The 20,155-nt window shown below is 46.0% G+C and overlaps 1 protein-coding gene across 1 annotated transcript in view; it reads left to right on the top strand.

Annotated features, from left to right (window-relative positions):
* The first annotated feature begins 558 nt into the window (after nt 1-558).
* Nucleotides 559-20,155, top strand: part of PREX1 (phosphatidylinositol-3,4,5-trisphosphate dependent Rac exchange factor 1) — a 227,142-nt gene continuing 207,545 nt past the window's right edge. Inside the window, exon 1 of the mRNA XM_033153506.1 lies at nt 559-759. Coding sequence (XP_033009397.1) covers nt 574-759 — 186 coding nt within the window. The 5' untranslated portion in view covers nt 559-573. The remainder of the gene's footprint in view (nt 760-20,155) is intronic.

The following is a 20,155-nucleotide window of genomic DNA, read 5'->3' as shown; positions in this document are numbered from 1 at the left end:
GCGTGCTTGCAAAGCAGCTCCGGGTGACGCGCGCAGGCCACGCTCGGGAGTCTTCCTCGCTGCCTTTGTGTCTCCCTCGCCGCCTGCCGCAGTCTCCGAACTCCTGTTTTTGCACTTGGGCTTGTCCCGCCAAGGCGCCCCGCCCCGCCTCCTGCCTCCGAGCGCCGCCCTCGCCTCGGGGACCGGCGTCGCCTGGCCGCGCGACCCCCGCCCCCCCTCCCGCTGGCTGCCCTCGCCACGCCCCCAGCCCTCGCGCTCTCCACCTCCCTCTCGGGCGCCGGGACTTCCCTTCCCCACTCTCGCTCCATTCAGTGCCCCTGGCGCTTCGCTGCTGCGCTTGTCGCCGCCGCCGCTGTCCTCGGCATGTCCCTGAGCGGCGCTCCGGCTGCCAGTGGGAGCTCGTAGGCGGCGGGCTGGGGAAGCCCTCGCCTTGCGTTTCGCGTGCCTCTGGGATGGAGGGTGCCTGAGCCGGGCGCCCAGCGTGAGGAGAGCGTGGTGTGCGGGGAGCAGCAGCCGGCTCGGAAAGTCAGTCAAGTCAGTCGGGCAGGCAGGCGAGGAGGCAGCCACCCCGCCATGGAAGCGCAGCCGGTAGCGGCCCCCGCGGCAGCGGCCCCGGTAGCGGCGGCCCCCGGCCCCGGCGCGGCGCCCTCGGAGCCTGCCAAGGATACGGACCGGCAGCTGCGCCTTCGGCTCTGCGTCCTCAACGAGATCCTGGGCACGGAGAGGGACTACGTGTGCACCCTGCGTTTCTTGCAGTCGGTGAGTGGCACGAGCGCGGGCAAGGGCGGGATGGAGGCATCAGGGGCAGAGGAAAGGTCGCGCCGAGGGGCGTGAGGACGAGGGTCAGCTGAGCGACTGCGGCGCGCCGTGGACGCGCTCCAGCCAAACCGGACGGTTAGGTCGTGCAAAGGGTCGTTTCCACCCTGCGTGAAGCTGGGCTGCCTAGCCGGCGTGGCGCGGACAGACTTGAGAGGAGTCTCCGGTGAGGATTGGAACTTCGCAGGGTTGGGTAGTCGCTCGGCGTTGCTGCCTCGCGAGTTGGACGATCGACTCCTTCTGGGTGGGCAGAAGGGATTGGTGGCCCCCAAAGGAGTTGGGAGTATTGAGTTGGCCTCATCCTGCACACCGGCGGCTTGGAGGTGGGGGTAGTGGGTTCAGGCGCGCGCGGAGGGGGGAACCCAGCTCTGGATTTGTGTGTTGGTTGGGGGGGGGGGTGCCGTGCCTTGGACAGTCGCATTGCCCGAAGGCAATGCTCCACCACTCTTGCGCACTGAGATGGGGTTGCATGTTCTGTTTTGAGAAGGAGCTGAGTGTTGGGAACTGTGGCGGATACCGGCATGCAACTAGAGGACGCAGCGGAACCTTCCTGCGCTAGTGGAAAACGAGTGGATGTTTTTGCAAGCTGAGCTTGTCAAAGACAGGAGAGCGCTTCCGTCCCGCGGGTTTCCAGAACGTGCAGTAGTTAGTAGACGCTCTTTGGAATTGAGGTGGTTGCTTGCTAGCCGTGGGCTTCCCGGTGGTTGGCTAGTGGCAGCACAGCCCATGCTGGGGAAAAATGAGCCTTGTTGGCAGACGCTTGGTGTGGTTTTTAAATCCTCCCTTTCAAGATCCAAAGGCTTTCAAGATGTTTACACAGATGATCGCCCCTGAGATAGTTCATAAGGTGCCTGAGCTGGCAAAAGAGGGAGCCCTTTGCAAACAACAGTGACCTAGTACTAGTTCGATTGTTTTTTTTAAAGAACAAAGTGATAAAATTACTTCCTGTCTTAAGTTTAAGCCTAAGGGTGGCTGTTGTTTTTTGAAGCTTCTGTGTTGACATAATTCACTTGAAAGATGTTGAATAGGATGTTGTGTGTGCTTTATACTTTGCATTTTCTGTATTCCCCCCCCCAAACAATAATTGGCTCCCTCAGAGACCCATTTGCTTTTAATTTGAAAGTTAATTTTCTTCTCACTCTTGCAGCCTGGCTTCCAGGAGCCTTCCTTGCTTGAGTGTGGCTTCTCCCTCTTTATAATAGTAAATAAAGATATTTGATTGCCATGGGAGGCTGTCCGCCCATGTGGGGGTAATCAGTTTCCCCATGCAAATTGAAAAAGTTTCAGGAAATGACTTTCCCATCTGGGTAGTTCTCATTTATTTTGCTGCCATGGCACTTGGAACTCATTAGCATTACACCACACTTCTCCCTTTGCACAAAACACAACCCCTTTGTGGCTAACACTATCCTCCCACTGTTCCAAAGCTCTGAGAAGGAACAGTTGGTTGTGAGCATTGCCTGCAAACATCCGCAGTTATGCTAGCTTTCTAGCTTCTTTGTTAGTAGCGCAGCGAGCATGCACTGGGATAGCTTTTCCATGAGTGCATCGTGCCCATTCTGCACTGACATCATATGCTGTTCAGGCTTGAAGAGTCAGTACACTGATGTGTTTATGCACAATGGCTACATCTAGATAAGACAATTGTATTGTTTTCTACGTAGGGTTGCCTTTAAACACAGTTGGGAAACTTTAAAGCAGTGCAAGATTCGGCTGCCAGAATTCAACCTCAACGAGGCTTGGCAGTTTGACCAGATTGTACTGATTTGGATCAGTTGCATTTGTTACCCATTTGTTTCATTTTAAGTGCTAATTTTTGGTCTAGGGATGGAGACCCTGTGACCTTCCAGACCCTGTGACCTTCCAGATATCACAACTCACATAATCCCTGATCTTTGGGCATCCTGGGCTTGATGGGAGTGGCACTTCAAGAACATCTGGATGCCTTGAGATTCCCTATCCTTGGGTGCCTTAGAACCCAGTGTATTTGAAGAACCACATATTTCCATATGAATTTGCTTGGGGTCTAAGTACCACTGAAGCTGATTGGTGCCAGGGAACGGGGTCTGTTCAGTAGTGGCACTACAATTCCCTCTACTGTGAATTTTGGTTGGCACTGTTTCTTGCAACCAGATGGTAAAGATTTGTTTATTCTGCCAAGGCTTTTGTCAATTCTATTGCTATATGTTTAATTTTTTAACTAGGTGTTTTGTATCCCATTGTTTTGTTTTCAATATTTTCACTGCAATGCTGTGGGTAGAAATAAAATATTCTGGGTTATATGCAACATACTCAAGGTACACCCACTGAAATCAATGGACTTAAGTAAAATCAGGATATGTGCATCTTTTAGAGGGTTATTGTTTATTGGAAGCATTTTTACTCTGATTTTCAGCAATAATAATGATAATAAAATTTACCAGAGGGGCATGCAAAGCAATAAGACAGTCTCTGCCCTTAGGCTGACAGTCTAAAAAGCATGACACGAAAGGAAAAGGGAGTAGGAAAGAGGAGGAGAAAAGTAAATTCAGCCACTGGTACTTCTTTACAGAGTTCTTTAGTGATCACTGCAGACTGTTTTAGCTTCAGGTAATGCGTGCAACCATTGTTCACAAGTTCTGCTTTTCACTCCTTAAAGCAGAGGTGGGGATCCTCTAGCTGTCATTGGACTCCAACTCCCATTAGACCCAGCCAGCATAGCCAGTGGTCAGGGATGATGGGTGTTGTAGTCCAGCAACATCTGAAAGGCCATAGATCCCTCCCCCCATCGGTGCCCTAAAATGTCACTACACACCTTTACTAGCTAGTAGTCTGAAGACACTACTTCCTCACTTGTCTACCATGGATCCTGCCCTGTGACAAGACGTAGATACTACCATATCATGATACACGTGGTGCCACCCTGGCAATGTATTTTCAGCATTACCTGCCTGCCACAATCCATTTACTTTCCCAACAACTTTCTCATGTCTCAGTGAAACTGACAGCCTGGTGGTAGGGAAAGGCATGCCAATTTTATAAGTGCACCAGGGTATTAGTTTAAAAATTAATATGTGTACATATTAAGCTATTAATATGTGTACCTGGTCATAGTACCGTCCTTTGTTATACACATCCATTGAACATGCAATATACAAGCAATACAGGGCTTTCACTTTCGTTAGCCAGAGTGAGGTAGCTGACTCAGGGTGGATAATAATAATAATAATAATAATAATAATAATAATAATAATAATAATAATAATAATAATAATAATAATAATATATTTATAACCCACCCATCTGATTGGGTTCCCCAGCCACTCTGGGGTGGCTTATAGCAGAATAATAAAATAGAAAGATTCAGCAACTATTAAAAGCTTCCCTAAACAGGGCTGCCTTCAGATGTCTTCTAAAAGTCGGATAGTTGTTTATTTCTTTGGCATCTGGAACACAGGACCATGTGTGACAGCCACAGCCTGGTCTGCACTCTCTGAGCTAACCCTCACCCTTGGATGTAGCAGAGGATGCTAACCCATCCCCAGTGTTCAGCTAACATTCTACTGCCAGACCAGTCAGCTTTTATACAGGGAATGGTGGACATGATATGCCCTTTGCTTCAGGCTGCAAAATGTCTTGAGCTGTTCTTGGTAGGGTGGTGGAGAAAATAGCCTTGCTAGATGGCCGTGGTCACTGAAGAGAAATAAGGTCGTGGCACACTATGAAAGAAGAAATAGAAAACAAAATTGCATGAAGGCTGAAAAGCAGTTGTAAGTCCACCTTCCTGCTTGGTAGGGGTGGGGTTGTTGGGATCCCAACTCCCATCAGACCCAGCCAGCATGGGAAATGGTCAGGAATGTTGGGAGTTGTATTCCTACCAACATCTGGAGGGCCACAAGTTCTCCTACTTCTGCTTTATGGCCTCAGTCAATTTAGAAATGGGGCCAGTGCATTTAAAATTGCATTAATGCCATTCACACATGCGCACTAACAGGGAAAGAGTAATACATTTGATATTGGATGAAGTTGCCCCTCGGGTAGCCCCTTCTGTTTTCCTCAGATTGTTTGTAAGACCACGTCTGCTGAGGGTTACAGTGCAGAAAAGGATTTTCTTCCTCTCTGCCCCCACCGTCTAGTACCACGAACTCACTGACATAACAGTTGATTGGAAAAGTTATAGTTGCTTTAAGGACTGACACCAACTTCAGTCCTGTTTTTTTCCCCTCTCTCTCTCTGGTTGTACACAAAGAGTATGTAATCTTCCAAACCTCCCAATTACAGAGGCTGCTGGCTTTGTGTTCATGAAGTTCTGTTTTTGTGGAATGTGCTGCTATAAAAAGCGCATGTCGCTCAACCATCAAGACTGCTGTCCCACCCCAGACAAACCAAACCCAAGTTTTTCTGTCCCAAGTATTGAGTGGTTTTTGTCATCCGCAGGCTAGGCTACTGGTTATTGGCATGCTAGGACGTCTCGGGAGAGAGTTGTTAAATAACCTGAATGTTTATTGGGTCAACAGTACTGAACTAGATGGAGCAATGGTCTGATATGGTATAAAGAAAGTTCATATGTAGGTATTCTTATGGATATAGGATATATAAAAATGCCACACTTACTACATGAGCCGGCTGATTCACATGTAGAACGACCATGTCGGAAATCAGTGTCTTGGTTGTTGTACTGATAACTTGCTAACTCTACATGCAGAGGACCAGCTCCTGTGGCAAGTGGGTTTATGCATAATGATGTGCACGCAGAACAGTTTCACAGACAAGTACTGTTGTGCTGGTTTCTGCTCTCAACATCTCACCTTAGCATTCGTTCCTGTGAGGCTCCACCTGCAGCCCGAATGGTTCATCTTAAACCTAGGTTACGGTCTCCACAATGGAACGTCTATTCACCGAGGGTTGGAGTAAATGACCCTTGGGACACCCCTTCGGGTGCTATGATTCTTTGGTCTCAACTACCTGTACATTGCTTGACTGTAGCTTGGTGGTATTACGATTCACTAGTCCCAGTATGCAAGAAGGAGAAACCGTGGAAATGGAATTAACAATGGACTAAGGCAGAGGTTTTTAAACTGTGGCTACCAGCCTGGCACCCAGAAATTTCCATGTGGTCGCAATTGAAACCATGCCAGTAGTAAACATGCCCTGCACCTGGGGGATTTCAAACTGCTCTTAGGCAACTTGGCTTAGGAGGGCTACCATATTGCCTTAAGTGGGAGAAGTATGCTAGTTGTGAACAGCCCACAATATTTTATCATCTTTTGGGAATTGTAGAGTTGGGAGGGACCCTGAAGAGATCAACTCCTTGCAATGCAGGAATATGCAGCTGGCCCATATGGGGATCGAACCTGCAACCTTGGCGTTATCAGCAACATGCTCTAACCAACTTGGCTAGCTCCCTGGAGTGTACTAGTACAGGAACAGGACCGGGATGTGTGTGACACTCCAGTCAACATCTGAGTGTTTTATTTACATAGGCCATGTCTTTTAGTAAGCATCTGATAGAAGAAATGCGGCGTAACACATAGAGTGGACCATTGGAAAAGGACCACTTGTAATTCAAAGCAGCTTCCGGATACCTGCATGCAGCTGTGCAAGAGCATCAATGAGGTCCAAATAGCTATATAGAATTCCATACTTTGACTAGAGCTCCCTGGATTCAGACTCCACTGAGCCATAAGTCTGTTGGGTGCCCTTAGGCTAGTTGCTGTCTCTCAGCACAACCCCTACATTACAGGGTTGTGTTGATAAAATGTGATAACTGCATGTGTGCCATTTTTTGAAGAAGGCTAGGAGACAAAGGTAATAAATAACTCTGCCGAAGCCTTCACTAAGGTCCCCTTCAAATGCTGTTGGGCCACATCTCCCACCGTCCCTGTGCTGGCTGGAGCCGTGGTTCAGTGGCTGGAAGACAGCTGGTTGGAGAACGATGCTCCATCCTACATTACAGCTCGGTCGGACATAAACCTTGTGCATGGCTGGATTCTTCCTTTCAGTCCTCTTGTACTCAGTTTAAATCTCTTAACGTCAGTGCTTTTTTCTGGGGGGTACGCAGGGGTACGCATACCCTTAAACATTTTGTGAATCTTTGTACTTTTGTCCATTTACTGTATTTATTTTTCCCAATTTGAACTATAAAATGGTGATTTTCTTGATTCAAAATGAGAGTACCTCTAAACATTTTTTTATTTTTATATATTTTTAAAAAGCACTGCTTAACGTAAAAGCTCATATATGAACACAGTGCCAGGAAGCTCTTCTTTACTCGTGCACGATTGCCATCCTCGTGTGAAGTGCAGGCTTTCCGTGCAAGTGCTGGTGATGTGTGTCTGGATTTTGTGGTTTGGGCTGGTGCCCCCTTGTTAAATATTTACCATTCAAGCTCCAGACTTCACTTAGTGCTCTCCATAAATAATGCTAAAAGAAGCAAACAGCCAAATTCAATGCGTAGTGAGGCAAGAGCTTTGCAGGGGCTTCCGAGCTTCCGTGGTAATGTAAAAGAATCCTCTTCTGTGTTTGATGCTGTAGGCTTGCTTATAAATCAGACTGGGTTACTCGGAGCGTTTTTCTTTTCTTTTTTTCTTTTTTTAAGGAGAGAACTTTCCTTGGAAGACTAGCATGTGGTTATGGAGCAGTTAAGGGAAAGGTTTTCTTTTGTGTGTGCCTAGAGACCTTTCCCCCTGTGCTTGGTGGGGGGTTCCCCCTCACACACAGAGGCCCCGTTTTTTTTATTTGCTTTGTATAAAGGATTCCACAGCCTTTATTTTACTTCTGTGGGTCAAAAGGGGGAGTGAGAGAGGAGGGGCTGGAGGAGAGAGAGCATCTTGGAAATTACAGAATAGGACATTTTTTTTATTCCCCACCCTCTAAAAAAGCCGTAGTATTTGTCACAATGCTTTCCTGAGCAGTGCAGTGAAATGCTATTAAAGTCTCTTTTGTTTTATTTACAATAAAATATTTGATAGGCTTATTTGCACAACGATCAACAGTTTACAGTGCTGAGAAGCAGGTCCGTGCTGGATCGTTTTGGACTGTAAAATTTTGAGTTTTGAAAGGCTGTAATGTGGGTTTTTTATCCTTGACATGCTTCACTGAATGCCTGTTGCTGAATTCTCAGCAACTCTGTGGACGGCATCCATACAGAAGGATGCATGGGTGAGAAGCAGTTCTGGGTGCTCTTGGGAAGGCAGGGGGTCCCCACCCCATCCCTGCTACACTCTTCTCAGGCTGCACTGTCTGTTGCTTCAGAGGGTCTCCTGACCCTTGGGAGGAACTTTTCAGCAGGTTCAAGGCTGCAGTGGAAGGAAGGGTGAAGAGAGTTCTCTGTAGAGATGGAAGGACTCTTTGAATCCTAGCCTGTATGTCAGAAAGGGAAAGTTTTGTTCTAACAAAAAATATTGCATATTACTCAGTGCAAGCAGAACCTGCAACAAAAATGCTGCAGTGTGGAGGTGCTCCTGTTCTTGGTGTTAGCCATCCATGCTCTCTTCCTGGATACTCCATTTCTCTCTCTCTCTCTCTCTCTTCTTCCATTCCATATATAGAATCATAGAGTTGGAAGAGACCACAAGGGTCATCCAGTCCAACCCCCTGCCAAGCAGGAAACACCATCAAAGCATTCCTGACAGATGGCTGTCAAGCCTCTGCTTAAAGACCTCCAAAGAAGGAGACTCCACCACACTCCTTGGTAGCAAATTCCACTGCCAAACAGCTCTCACTGTCAGGAAGTTCTTCCTAATGTTTAGGTGGAATCTTCTTTCTTGTAGTTTGAATCCATTGCCCCGTGTCCGCTTCTCTGGAGCAGCAGAAAACAACCTTTCACCTTCCTCTATATGACATCCTTTTATATATTTGAACATGACTATCATATCACCCCTTAACCTTCTCTTCTCCAGGCTAAACATACCCAGCTCCCTAAGCCGTTCCTCATAAGGCATCGTTTCCAGGCCTTTGACCATTTTGGTTGCCCTCTTCTGGACACGTTCCAGCTTGTCAGTATCCTTCTTGAACTGTGGTGCCCAGAACATGCTCATGAATCTATTTTTTGGTACCCCCTTTTCTTCTTCTTCTTCTTCTTCTTCTTCTTCTTCTTCTTCTTCTTCTATCTTCTGCTATTTTGGGGTTTCCCAACCCCCTGCTGTTACCTCTCTCTTGTTCTTGGATGGTTCAGTTTAGGCTGTGTAAGGATACATGGTGCATAAAAATAAGCGCACACCATATTTTTTTAAACCCCCCCCCCCAGCATTGTTAAAAATGATGTGCATGGCTAGGATTGCAGTTTAACAGCCCCAATTTAGCCCTGTTTACTTGGGAGGAGATTTTTTTATTATTACAGTGGGATCTCTTTCCAAGTAGGCATGTTTAGGATCGCATCCCAAGTGTGTTTTATCTATCCTGGGGCTCAGCATGGATTGCATTTGAGGTATGCCAGATAGAAAGTACAGTGGGCTAGAAAGACAAGTTTTGTTTTAATAGCACATTTGGAAAAGCAGAAAAGGATTTTTCTGCCACCAGTCAAGCCGGCTAAGCATTTTTGCCCTGAATGGTACAGGCAGACCTCTTTGTCAGTCCCATTTCCACAAGAAGAGAAGGAGATATTACATTCACAAGGATTTCAGCTAAGGCCCCCTTTTCCTCTATAATATAAAACATGTGTGGGAAGAACTTTATTATTAAGCCTGAGCATAGCCCTATAGGTGATGCTTCTGGTTGAAAAGGTTCCATTTAACACACCAAAATCTTTTATATAGTCGGTTTAAAATACTGAAGGAGAAGCAGCAGCCCAAGATGCTGACACAGATAAAGGAATCTGTGAAACAAGGAAGAGATAAAAAAGAAAACAAGGCAAACGTCTTCATGTCAACGTTAGCGGTGGAATAAGATGCTTTTCAGTTAGATGTGGGATAGTAATTATTGCAGTGGAAACATCTGGTGATATCCTAAATCACAAAGCCTAGAGGATGTTACGATCCTCTTACCTTTTTTTTCCCTTTCTGACAATTAACCAGGATTGAGTTTACCACATTGTTTTAAACTAAGGTTTCTGGATGTCTCTTACATTTTACTGTGATCTTTGCAGCACTGTTTACCTAGGAGGGAGTCCCATTGAACTCGGCAGTACAGTGGTACCTTGGTTTACAACCATAATCCGTTCCGGAGGTCCGTTTGTAAACCAAAACGGGTTGTAACCCAAGGTGCGCTTTCGCCAATGGGGCCTCCAATTTTTTTTTTGTTCGTAATAAAAAACAAACAAAAGCAAAAGGGTTGTAATCCAAAAAATGTTTGCAAACCGGGACACGCATTTCCGGGTTTGACGTGTTTGTAATCCAAAACGTATGCAAACCAGACTGTTTGCAAACCAAGATACCACTGTAACTACTTTTGAGTTAGACATGTATAGGATTGTGTTGTCAGGGGCCTTGTTTGCGCGTAATGCTGCCAAACTGTAACTTGTCATGAAAGAGCAAGTGTGCTGGTGCACAGGGAGAAAACTGCAGTTGGTTTGCTTAGCCCCTCACCTGTTGCACCACTGGGAGCTAAGCTATGGTTTGGCTTAGCAAAATGTCCAAACTCAGGCTTGTCGCTTGTTCCTCACCTCCCTGGCGACTTGCTGTATGTTGACTAGAGAATCCATATTGTGAGGCGACTAATGCATATAAACAACAACAAACAAACAAACAAACAAACAAATAAATAATAGCATCATTTCCTTAAAAGTTGAGTCGAACAATGCTTAGGCTAGTATCCACAGGAATAGTGTTTTAGTTGTAGCTGCATCCTAGTCTAATTATTATGGTGGGGAGTCGTTTTGTGGTGGTATCTGCAGTTCTTTCACTACCTATTGTGTCGCACACATGCTGCCATCAGATAAAATATACCCACATCCTTTTGGCATACACACACACACACACACACACACACACAAATAAATTTCCAGGCACCCTGCTAAATATTTAGCTTCTTGGTATCTGCGACAACATCTGCATGTTTGCATCTCTTTTCAGAAGCTTCACCCGGGTCTGTGATTGGTTCCTGTGGCTGCTAAAAGAAATCTTTGGCCCGGCTGCTTCTGGGCGGTGGTTTCTTGGGCCTTGCTCTGCCCTGTGCCTCTTTTTAGGTTCCGGAGGTGCTGATAATAAAGCTTCGGCTTGCCGGGGAAGGTTGAACCATCTGTTTTGTGTAAAAACAAGTTGTTTCTTTTCCTGCAAGGCGGAGGAAGGGAGGGAGGTGGTGAAAGAAAGAGAAGGGCAGACCTAAACGCGCCTTCCTGTTTTCGTTGCTGTTGTCGGTGAGATGCATTTGCTTGGCAATTGCCACAAGGTGTCTGTCTGAAAGGCAGCTGGGCTGGTGTATTCTCATTCTGAAAGCCGGTGCTTTTTTTTTTTTTTTTTCTTAGTTCAAGATGTTTCCTTCTGCAACAGCATCCTCCTCCTTTCCAGCGCTCCCTTGTGTCTAGTGGCACGGGGAAGGAGACACTGCTAAAAGGGAGGGAATGTCTCTAGGAAGCAGTTTAGCCATGGGAGGCCAGTCATACATTTCCCTTGCGGAAAGCAACCTGGATGTAGGAAATGAAGGGGGGGGGGGAAAGCAGGCAATTTACTCCTTTGAAACATCTGATTGCTATTCTTCAATCAGCCCCAAAGCTAATTCATTCCTGCACATGCAGATGATGGCCGTGGCTGCGTAACTCTGTGCTTGCTGAGCATTTGGGTCCTATTTGGGTGCTTTGAGCAGAAATCCACAAAAGACTAGGGACGCCACACACTTATCGGGAAGCAGGTCTCCATGAACATGATGGGGTTAACCAACGTCCAAGTAAATGTGAGTTCCAAGCAAGCGCTCATAACTAAACAACGGAATTCGATTCCACCAGAAACAGCGATGCGATGGCCACCAGCTTGGATGGCTTTAAAAGAAGATTGGAGAAATTCCTGGAGGATAAGGTTACTATCTACAATTGCTGCTAGCCACAGTGGCTATACCTCTACTGTCAGAGGCAGCATGACTCTGAATACCAGTTGCTGTCAAATTATAGCTTGGGAGGATGTTGTTGTGCCTGGGTCCTATGGCCACAGTGAGAACAGGATGCTGGACTAAATGGGCCTGATCCAGCTGGACTCTTATGCTATTTGGATTGAGCTGAATGGCGAAGGTTAGGGAATTGTGCAAAAACAACCAGATATTTTATTTTTAAAGGAGGGTGTGAATGAGGAAGTCAAACACAAAGCAAGTGTGAGAACTTTATAAAATCTAGCATTTTCCCCTACCCAAGGCCTACCAGCTGCAGACCACCTCTAGTTCCCAGATGATTCCTTCCCCTTGATATTTTCATGCCTTTTATTTTTTGGATTCTCCCTGCTAGGGAAATCATCCTTTGCAGTTCCGAGCACTATGGCTTTAATTTTCCTTTATGCAGCAAATAGTGTCTGTGGATGTTAATAGCCCTGACCTCTCAAGCCCCATAGAGCTTGCAGAGCTCTGTGTTTTGGGGACTGATAAGGCTTCCTTAGCTTTATAATAACCACCACAGGCCTAGTTTATGATGCTTTCCATGCTCTTCCATTCACCACATTGGCCCCAAAGGGCACAGGCGTGCTTTGATCATGGAAGGATGTGCAACTTGGGACTCCTGGGTGGTGTTGCCAAGGGTCTAGGCTAGATTTCCCCCTCCCCACCTGCCAAATGGGGCAGATAATAATCCCTACCTCATGCCGTGTTACGAGCTTTTGTTAATTAAGTTTTTGTAAAAAAAAAAAAAAGTGCTGCAGGTTTCTCAGATTAAAGGGGAGCTGAGTAATGACTGCTCTGTAATAAAGTCGGCTCTAACGGCCTTGTCTCGATAGCTATAAAAGCAAAGGCCCGCTTTCGAAGTGGAGATAATGATCAGTGTTGCCGTGTGATGCGTCCTGTGGCTTTTACGGTCGCCTGCTCAGAGCTGATATTGGGCTGTTCAGCTCGTGCCTCAGGAGACCTCTTGTGTGTACCCTCCCCAAACCACATAGAGTGCCCCCCCAGTTAAGATTGGAATGAGGGATGCTGAGCTTCAGCTTAATTATTTTTGTGTTTAACAATGGCAACAACGGGAGCCATGTTGAGAAATTCTACAATTTTCTCTTGGCGGGGCTGGTCCAGTTCAGACATTTTATTTTGGCAAAAATGCTCACTCCCCCGACTCCCTCATCCTAGTACTACAAATCAGTTTGGTCAGTTGTTTTACAAGGGTTATGTTTTTGTTTTAAATTTGAGTTCTTGTAAGGTTCCTTCAGATCTACATGGAGCCACAAAAAATAGATAAATATGACTAAAGCACTGAATTTGAAATTCCTTTCCTTGTCCTAGTTTTCTTGAGAAGAACAGGGGGGAAAGTATAATTTTGTCCGGAGTGTGCATTTAAGCATTCTTTCCACTATCTCAGTCTTCATGTGAAGAAAGAACCATGCTACAGTAGAACCAAGGAGGAAACCGATGTTGAGACCTAGCATCATGACCAAAGAGAAATGAGATGTGATGCCAATATTAAAGTGGACAGCTATGATTGGAGATAGTGGGTTGGATCCAATGTTGAAATTAATGGACGCAACTAACTTACGTTCATTAATTTCAGTGCTCAAGTCTTCTTTCAGTTGAATGCAGCTTAGTTAGATACAACCAAATACATTGCATTGTGTTTTTCATTATTTATGGATCCAGTGAAATTGGGTACGGACAAGGGCAACCTGAGGTTCATCCTTCAATCTTTCGTTTAGGTTTTTTGTGAACTTCCCTTGAGAGGACTTGACTTAAAGGGGGCATAGCACCTTGTATTCTGTATTTTGAATTCTCCTACCTCACATTGCAAGGCTTGAGCTGGTTGCTTGAATTAGACATTCAGGGTCATGTTTGATGGAGTTAAATCACTTTACAAACTTAGAAATGGAATCTCAAAGGTGCCAGTAGTTGATACAAAGCCCCTCCTTACCTTCACTTCTCCAATAAATAAACCAACAAGAGTACAATTCATAGTGAAGTTGGATGTTGATCATGAGCACTTGCACCAGTATAGTGTTGTCTCACTTGTTAATTTTCCTTGGTCAAGTTGCTAGACTGCAACATCTGTTTGCTTCTTGCTTGTTTTGCAGCATGGCTGTTTGCTTGGCCTTTTCACTGGCTCAGGGTCAGTTTGAAACAGAGCTCCCCAAAGACTTAATGGTAGAAAAGCCTTTCTCAATCTGGCACCCTCCCAATGTTTTGGACCACACCTCCCATCAGCCTAAGTCCAAAACATCTGGGAGTTGCCAGGTTGGGGAAAGCTACTCCAAAATTTGCCTGGGATATCATGGCTCAGACCTGGTACAGGTGACAGGGGACACAGGTGGCGTTGTGGTCTAAACCACGGCGCTCTGGTTTCCATCACGGTGTTCTGTTGCACGAGTAGCTGTTTAGTCATGCTGGCCACGTGGTCCGGAAAGCTGTCTGTGGACAAACACCAACTCCCTTGGCCTGAAAAGCCTTTAACTGAACTTGACCGTCCAGTGATCCATTACCTTTTTTACCTTTACAGGTAATATATAAGAATGAAGACTATTTGTAAGCCCTCCACACCATTTCCTCCTCTATATCTGATCAGGAGCTCCTCCAATGCCCATTATGAAGTCTTGAGCTGCTGAAGCAACTCATTTTCAATAGCAGTCTGCCTTTTGCCATTTGTTCCTGCTGCTGCAGCAGCCCGGCCACCTCAGGAGTGCCAGTTGTCTGACCGTGTGTCATCATCAGCTTTGACTCTGGCAAGGGATTGGTGGAGCAGGGTGTGAGTTTGTGTGTGGTTCTTTTGCAGGCTCTCTGGTGCCTTTGCAGCTGATCTCCTATGCAGAAGCCTTGCAGCAGCTGGAGGGAGTGCAAAGGAAGTGCAAAGACCCACATTAAAGAACCTTTACTGAGTTAAGAGAACAAAAACAGGCAGAAACACTGAAGCAAGGGTGCTGCTGGCTCCTTTCCTAGGGAAATGATTTGAAAGACTCCTCTGTAGCTTTTGCGCAGTGGCTTGACAGTTCCTGACAGTTCACTGAAATGCAGTACTCACACACAGCCCTGAATTTAAGTAGCATTTTTAATCTGTCGTAAGCAACGATAAAACCCTCCCTACTGTTGTCACTGAGTGCACTTTGCAGAGTGCATAACTCGGTGTGTTAAATTGGTTAGCATTGCTGGGTGTGGTAAAATGTGGAGGGGAAGCCAGATTTTAATCTTCAGGCTAAAAGAACAGTGTGGAACTGTGGCCTTTCTTTTTGCAATAAAGTATTGGCTATTTCAACAGTATTACAGCTTGGCAGACCAATAACATTTAGTTTTAAGTGCATGAATTTCTGTGGGATTCCAAAACAAAGAGATCCAAAGGGTAGAATTTGGTACTGCGTGTGTTCATCTGAACAGAGAGAATGCCAGGGCTTTGGCTTTAAAAAGTAAGAAACTGTGCTGCATATATGGTCTGTGTGTTCTTTGAGCCCTTCCCTCCATCAGCAGGTGTCAGCATTCTCTTTTTCCATGCTTTCCCCCTGCATTGTTTTGATTTGCATTCTGGAATCAAATTACTACGAACATAAAAGAAACTTCCAGCCAATCTCAACATTGGCAGGAAAATACACTAATACACAAACTTTCTAACACTAAAATAAGGGCCCACAGCATGTAGAAAAACTAAATAATTTGGGTGGTAGCCAATGTCAGCCCTACTTAGAGTAGACCCATGGAAATTAATGATGCAACTTTTTGTATCAAGAGAGCTATCCTAAGACTTCCTCTGTCTTATCTAGACCCATCTGGTTTTATATAGAATAACAAAATCTTTAAACCCTTCAGTGCACATTCTAAAAGTACGGTACTTACAGATAGGACTGTTGTAAACCTAAAATCATTTACCTGTTCTATACAGTCTCTTTCTCTAACGCCCCCCCCCCCCTTATGCACAAATACAGAGTTTATGCTTCCATTTCATGAATGTCCTAAAACTTGGGTAGTTGTTCTTACCCACACATTCACAGCAGGTATGTTAAACGATAGGTGCCATCTATTATTTTACAATATTAAAGACAAATAAAAGGTTTTGGAAGCCATATGACACCTGTGTGCTTTGGAGAAGGGACCACAACTCACTGGTAGGACACCTGTATTGCATCCACAAGGTTCCCAGGTTCAGTCCCTGGGATCTCCTGTTAAAGGAGTCAGGGATCAGGTGACCTTAGACTGGCAACCCATTGCCAGTAATATGAGACAACACTGGCCTACAGGAACAGATAATCTGACCTGGTCTAAGGCATATTCTGGGTCCTTTATTAAGTAGGGTCTTCAGTTCAGCTATCCATATACTTTGTTTAGTCCCCTTCTTAAGAAGCTTTCAAAATATATCACCAAATATACAGCTCCCCTCCTTGTCGATTCCCTTTTATTCCCTGAGCATATTTGCAAAGTGTCATTATTTCTTGCTACGAAGCCATTCACTGTCATGATGCTAAAATTTTGGCTGAGACCGTTTTCTGACCTCCTATTGGAGGCCTGTCAGGTTCCTCCACTGCTGCCTTTTTAGCAGTGCAAAATCCAGAGCCTTTTGTTTAGGGCTTTGGATGACAGGAAAGAATGTGCAGTTCATTAGTGCTGGTCATTTACTTCCAACCACTTTTGTATTGGGGTTGGACACTTAATCCGTGTTTGCGCAGCAGTCTTTTCTGTTCTGAGCCCTGAATTGGCTGAGGATCTCTTGACGGATGTAGTCTTCTGGTTGGTACACTTTCAGGGCACACGAGAGGTTTAAAATGCTGAAATGCCACCTCAAGCTTTACACTGTTTCCTCCCCTATGGCGGCCACGGTTCCTTCCCCCTTCTCTCCCCTTTGCAACTTTTGTGATTCACATCTCCTCCCCATCACTTGCAGAGACATGTGTGCATCTCCAAAACCTGGCTTCTGCTCGTTGAATGTAAACAAGGAGAAACTCTGGCTTGGGCAAGCTGTGGCTGTGCAAGCTGTGGCTGTTGCATGCCTCGTTGCTAAGAGACTTGATCACAAGGGTGGGGAACCCTTTTCCACCTGAGGGACATACTCTTTCTGGGGCAACCATGGGTGCTACGTTCTAGGGATGGGCAGGACTAGAGGCAAAAGCGGACAGCTCTTAACGTAGGCTGTATGTACAGTCTCTCTCTCTCGTTCTAGGGCTGAAGATATGAGATACAAGCTGATACTGAGCTAGAAGCTGCAGTGGAGTGACTGATGCAAAAGTGAGGGGCGGGGGAACAGTCCCAGGGCTCCCTCCTTTGGGAAATGAGTAGCTTTTCTAAGTAGGAACCAATCCCTCCCACCACACAGCTGATGGCCAGATGTCAAGATGCTGATAGCAGCTGATTGGCAGCTTTTGGGATGGCAAAGAAATAGGGGGTGGACCAATATGGCCTTTGCACTTGTCCATGTGTGAAAAATTGCACGCACCACTGCAGCGTTTACAAGCCATCTGGAAGCTTGATCCATTGGGAGGTAGTGCTGGGCTCGGCTTTTAGTTTCTGTATCCCTTGAGCTCCAGAGAAAAGCAAAAGCCTAGGTGTTTGGGTGGCTAGGTGTTCCCAAGGTGACATTGGGAATAGCAGTTCTGTGGAACAACTTGTGTTCACAGCAGCACAAGCAGAGTCCTGGCTTGTAGATGAGTGTGGGACGGGCTAAGCTGTGGGAGGTTTGGCAATCCTGACCGACAGCCAGAAGTATGGTTAGGTTGGGGAGGGGGATTAGTCACTTGGCATGCATACGAAGTTGTCTTGTATTGAGTCTGGCCAGTGGCCCATCTTGCTGCAGTGGTTCTTCACAGGGTCTCTGCTGGAGGCCTTTCTACCTGTGGTACATGGGATCATTTATTCAGAGATGCCAAGAATAGAACCTGGGTCTTTTGGGGATGCAGAGCTTTCATTATGTTTCAGGCAGCTGTTTGTTCTAGTGTTTATTAAGAACAGGAAGGTGCACAGGAAGAGGCTTCTGTTAAACGAGGCACTCCCCCCTTTCTTGTATGACAGTGAAGTCAATTGTGCTGATTTCATGGCCAATGCAGATGCCAGCTGATGTCATGCTTTGGCACAGGAGCTGCTAGGAACAGTCCAGCATGGACATTTCTAGTTAAAAGGGTCAGGTAGCAGATGATGGGTAACATCCCTGCCTGAGATTGAGGAGAGCTGCTGCCAGTCAAAGCGGATCATATTGGGCTAGATGGGCCAAAGGCGTGACCTGGAATAAGGCAGTTTCCTATGTTTCTATGTTCCAGGTTTGGGGAGCAATGCAGGAGCAGCACTGTGGTGCAAGGATGCTGCAGGGCCTGGAGTGGCAATGCATTTCACAGTCTTACAGAGGCTGTGTGTGCATGCGCACACGTGCATGTGCAACCGAAGTGAAGCTTAGAATCTCCAGCTAGAGAAGTTCAAACACAGATGCCTGAATTGTATGTCAACATATATCCTTCTGTAGGCAAACTTAATGAGACCTGGTATAGAGCAATGTCTAAGGCTGGAACCCTTACCATACTTACTTGAGTAGAGCTTATAGGAACATAGGAGTATAGGAAGCTGCCTTATACTGAATCAGACCTACTGGTCTATCTAGCTCAGTATTGGCTACACTGACTAGAAGTGGCTCTCCAGAGTTTCAGGCAGGAAGTTTCTCCCAGCCCTACCTGGAGATGCCAGGATTTGAACCTGGGACCTTCTGCATACTGAGCAGATGTGCTACCACTGAGCTACAACCCTTCAAGGTTCATGTACTTCCTTCTGAGCTTAGGATTTTTGTTTGCACGAGTGTGAGCTGTGAGCCAGCAAGTCCTGGGTCCAAACACTGATTCAGCCATGAATTTTTTCACTGATCTTTGACAAACCTTTCTCTTAGCTTCAGCTGCCCCATCTTTGCAATAGGGGAAATACCCTTTACAGGTTTGCTGTAAGCATTACCGAGATAACGTATATGAAGCATTCAGAACACCCCTAAAAAAAAAACATGCAAATTTAAGTATTGTCAATAGCACTTAATATTAAAGCTGAGATGAGGATTGTGCATGGGTTTTAAACAAAAAGGAAACCCCTGGTCCTTAGCATCCGGCCCAATAACCTTTCCCTTGAACCTTTGTCACAATTCTCTGCTTTGGCATGCCAGCGCTTGAGCTCTGTTTGGCATCTGTCTGCTCCACCTGCTAGAGACGGCGTTTTGTGCTGTGCTCAATGAGTTCAACAGCTGTTTTACCAGGCAGCTGGAGCAGAATTAGTAGCATGACTGAGTAGTTAGGCTTTGGAGCTGCCATGCTGCAGACTGGAGTTGCTGTGGCCTCATGTCACCTCTCAGCCGACTAGTTCACACAATAAACAGCACCTCCTTTGCACCCAATCTTCTTCCACCCCCTAAAACAGGGATGGGGAGCCTCTGGCCTTTCAGATGTTGTTGGGCTTCATCAGCTCCAGCCAGCATGGCTAGTGGTCAGGGATGATGGGAGTTGCAGTCCAGTGACACGTGGAGGTCCCCCACCTCTGCTTTAAAACCACATCCAGCCATGGTTCCAGCCACTGGCATTTTCTGTGGAAGCTACTCTTGCAGTTTCCCTCTCATCTGAAAAACTAAGAGGTTGTGAATGCATGGAGCTTTTTTCCTCGCCGCCTCTTTGGAGGCATTCATTTAAGATGTGCTTTTTTTTACTTTGAGGTTCCATCTCTTTTCCTTTGAAAATTGTCAGGTTTGTTAAAATGCTGCTCTTTGCCCTAAAGCTTGTGCCACAATTGATTTCTAAAAGCTCTTCTTACGTTCTTCTCTTTATGAAAAATGTCTTTTAGAAAGAATTCGGAGGACGGTGGAGAGATAAATCCATAAACGAAATCGATAATAGTAGTGGGTAGGCAAATTGCTTTAGTGAAACTTTCCCCCAGGCTCTTTGGCTTAGTTGAGCTGCCATGGCCAAACTATAGGATAATGATTGCCTGTACACAAGTACCTTGCGAAGGAGGCCTGTCATTATTATTTGTGCAACCACCTTTCCTCTCTAACTCTGGCCAGGAAGGGAATCCAGAGCCTGGGCAAGAAGTTAGCATCTTCTTGTCTCTAAAGGCTGGGGGCAGCCTGCTGTCCCCATCTTTCCCCTAAGACACAAACAGGTAGCATAACCCTTGAGCAGCTTGGCAGGTAGGTAGTAAAGGATTGAAGCCTAAGGTGGCAGTCATATGTAAGGGCAATTACCTGATCTTACTTCTGAGTGGACGTGTGTAGGATTGTACTGTCAAAGAAACACACTCTGCCTGCAAATTTCTCTTGGAGCTTGCCCCCGCCTACATGAACGAAAGTAGCTATTTATATTTCCATTTCCGCTTTAATTGA

The sequence above is a fragment of the Lacerta agilis genome, chromosome 6, assembly GCF_009819535.1.
Source record: "Lacerta agilis isolate rLacAgi1 chromosome 6, rLacAgi1.pri, whole genome shotgun sequence".
Taxonomy (NCBI): Eukaryota; Metazoa; Chordata; class Lepidosauria; order Squamata; family Lacertidae; genus Lacerta; species Lacerta agilis.
This window is presented reverse-complemented; position numbering and strand designations above follow the sequence as displayed.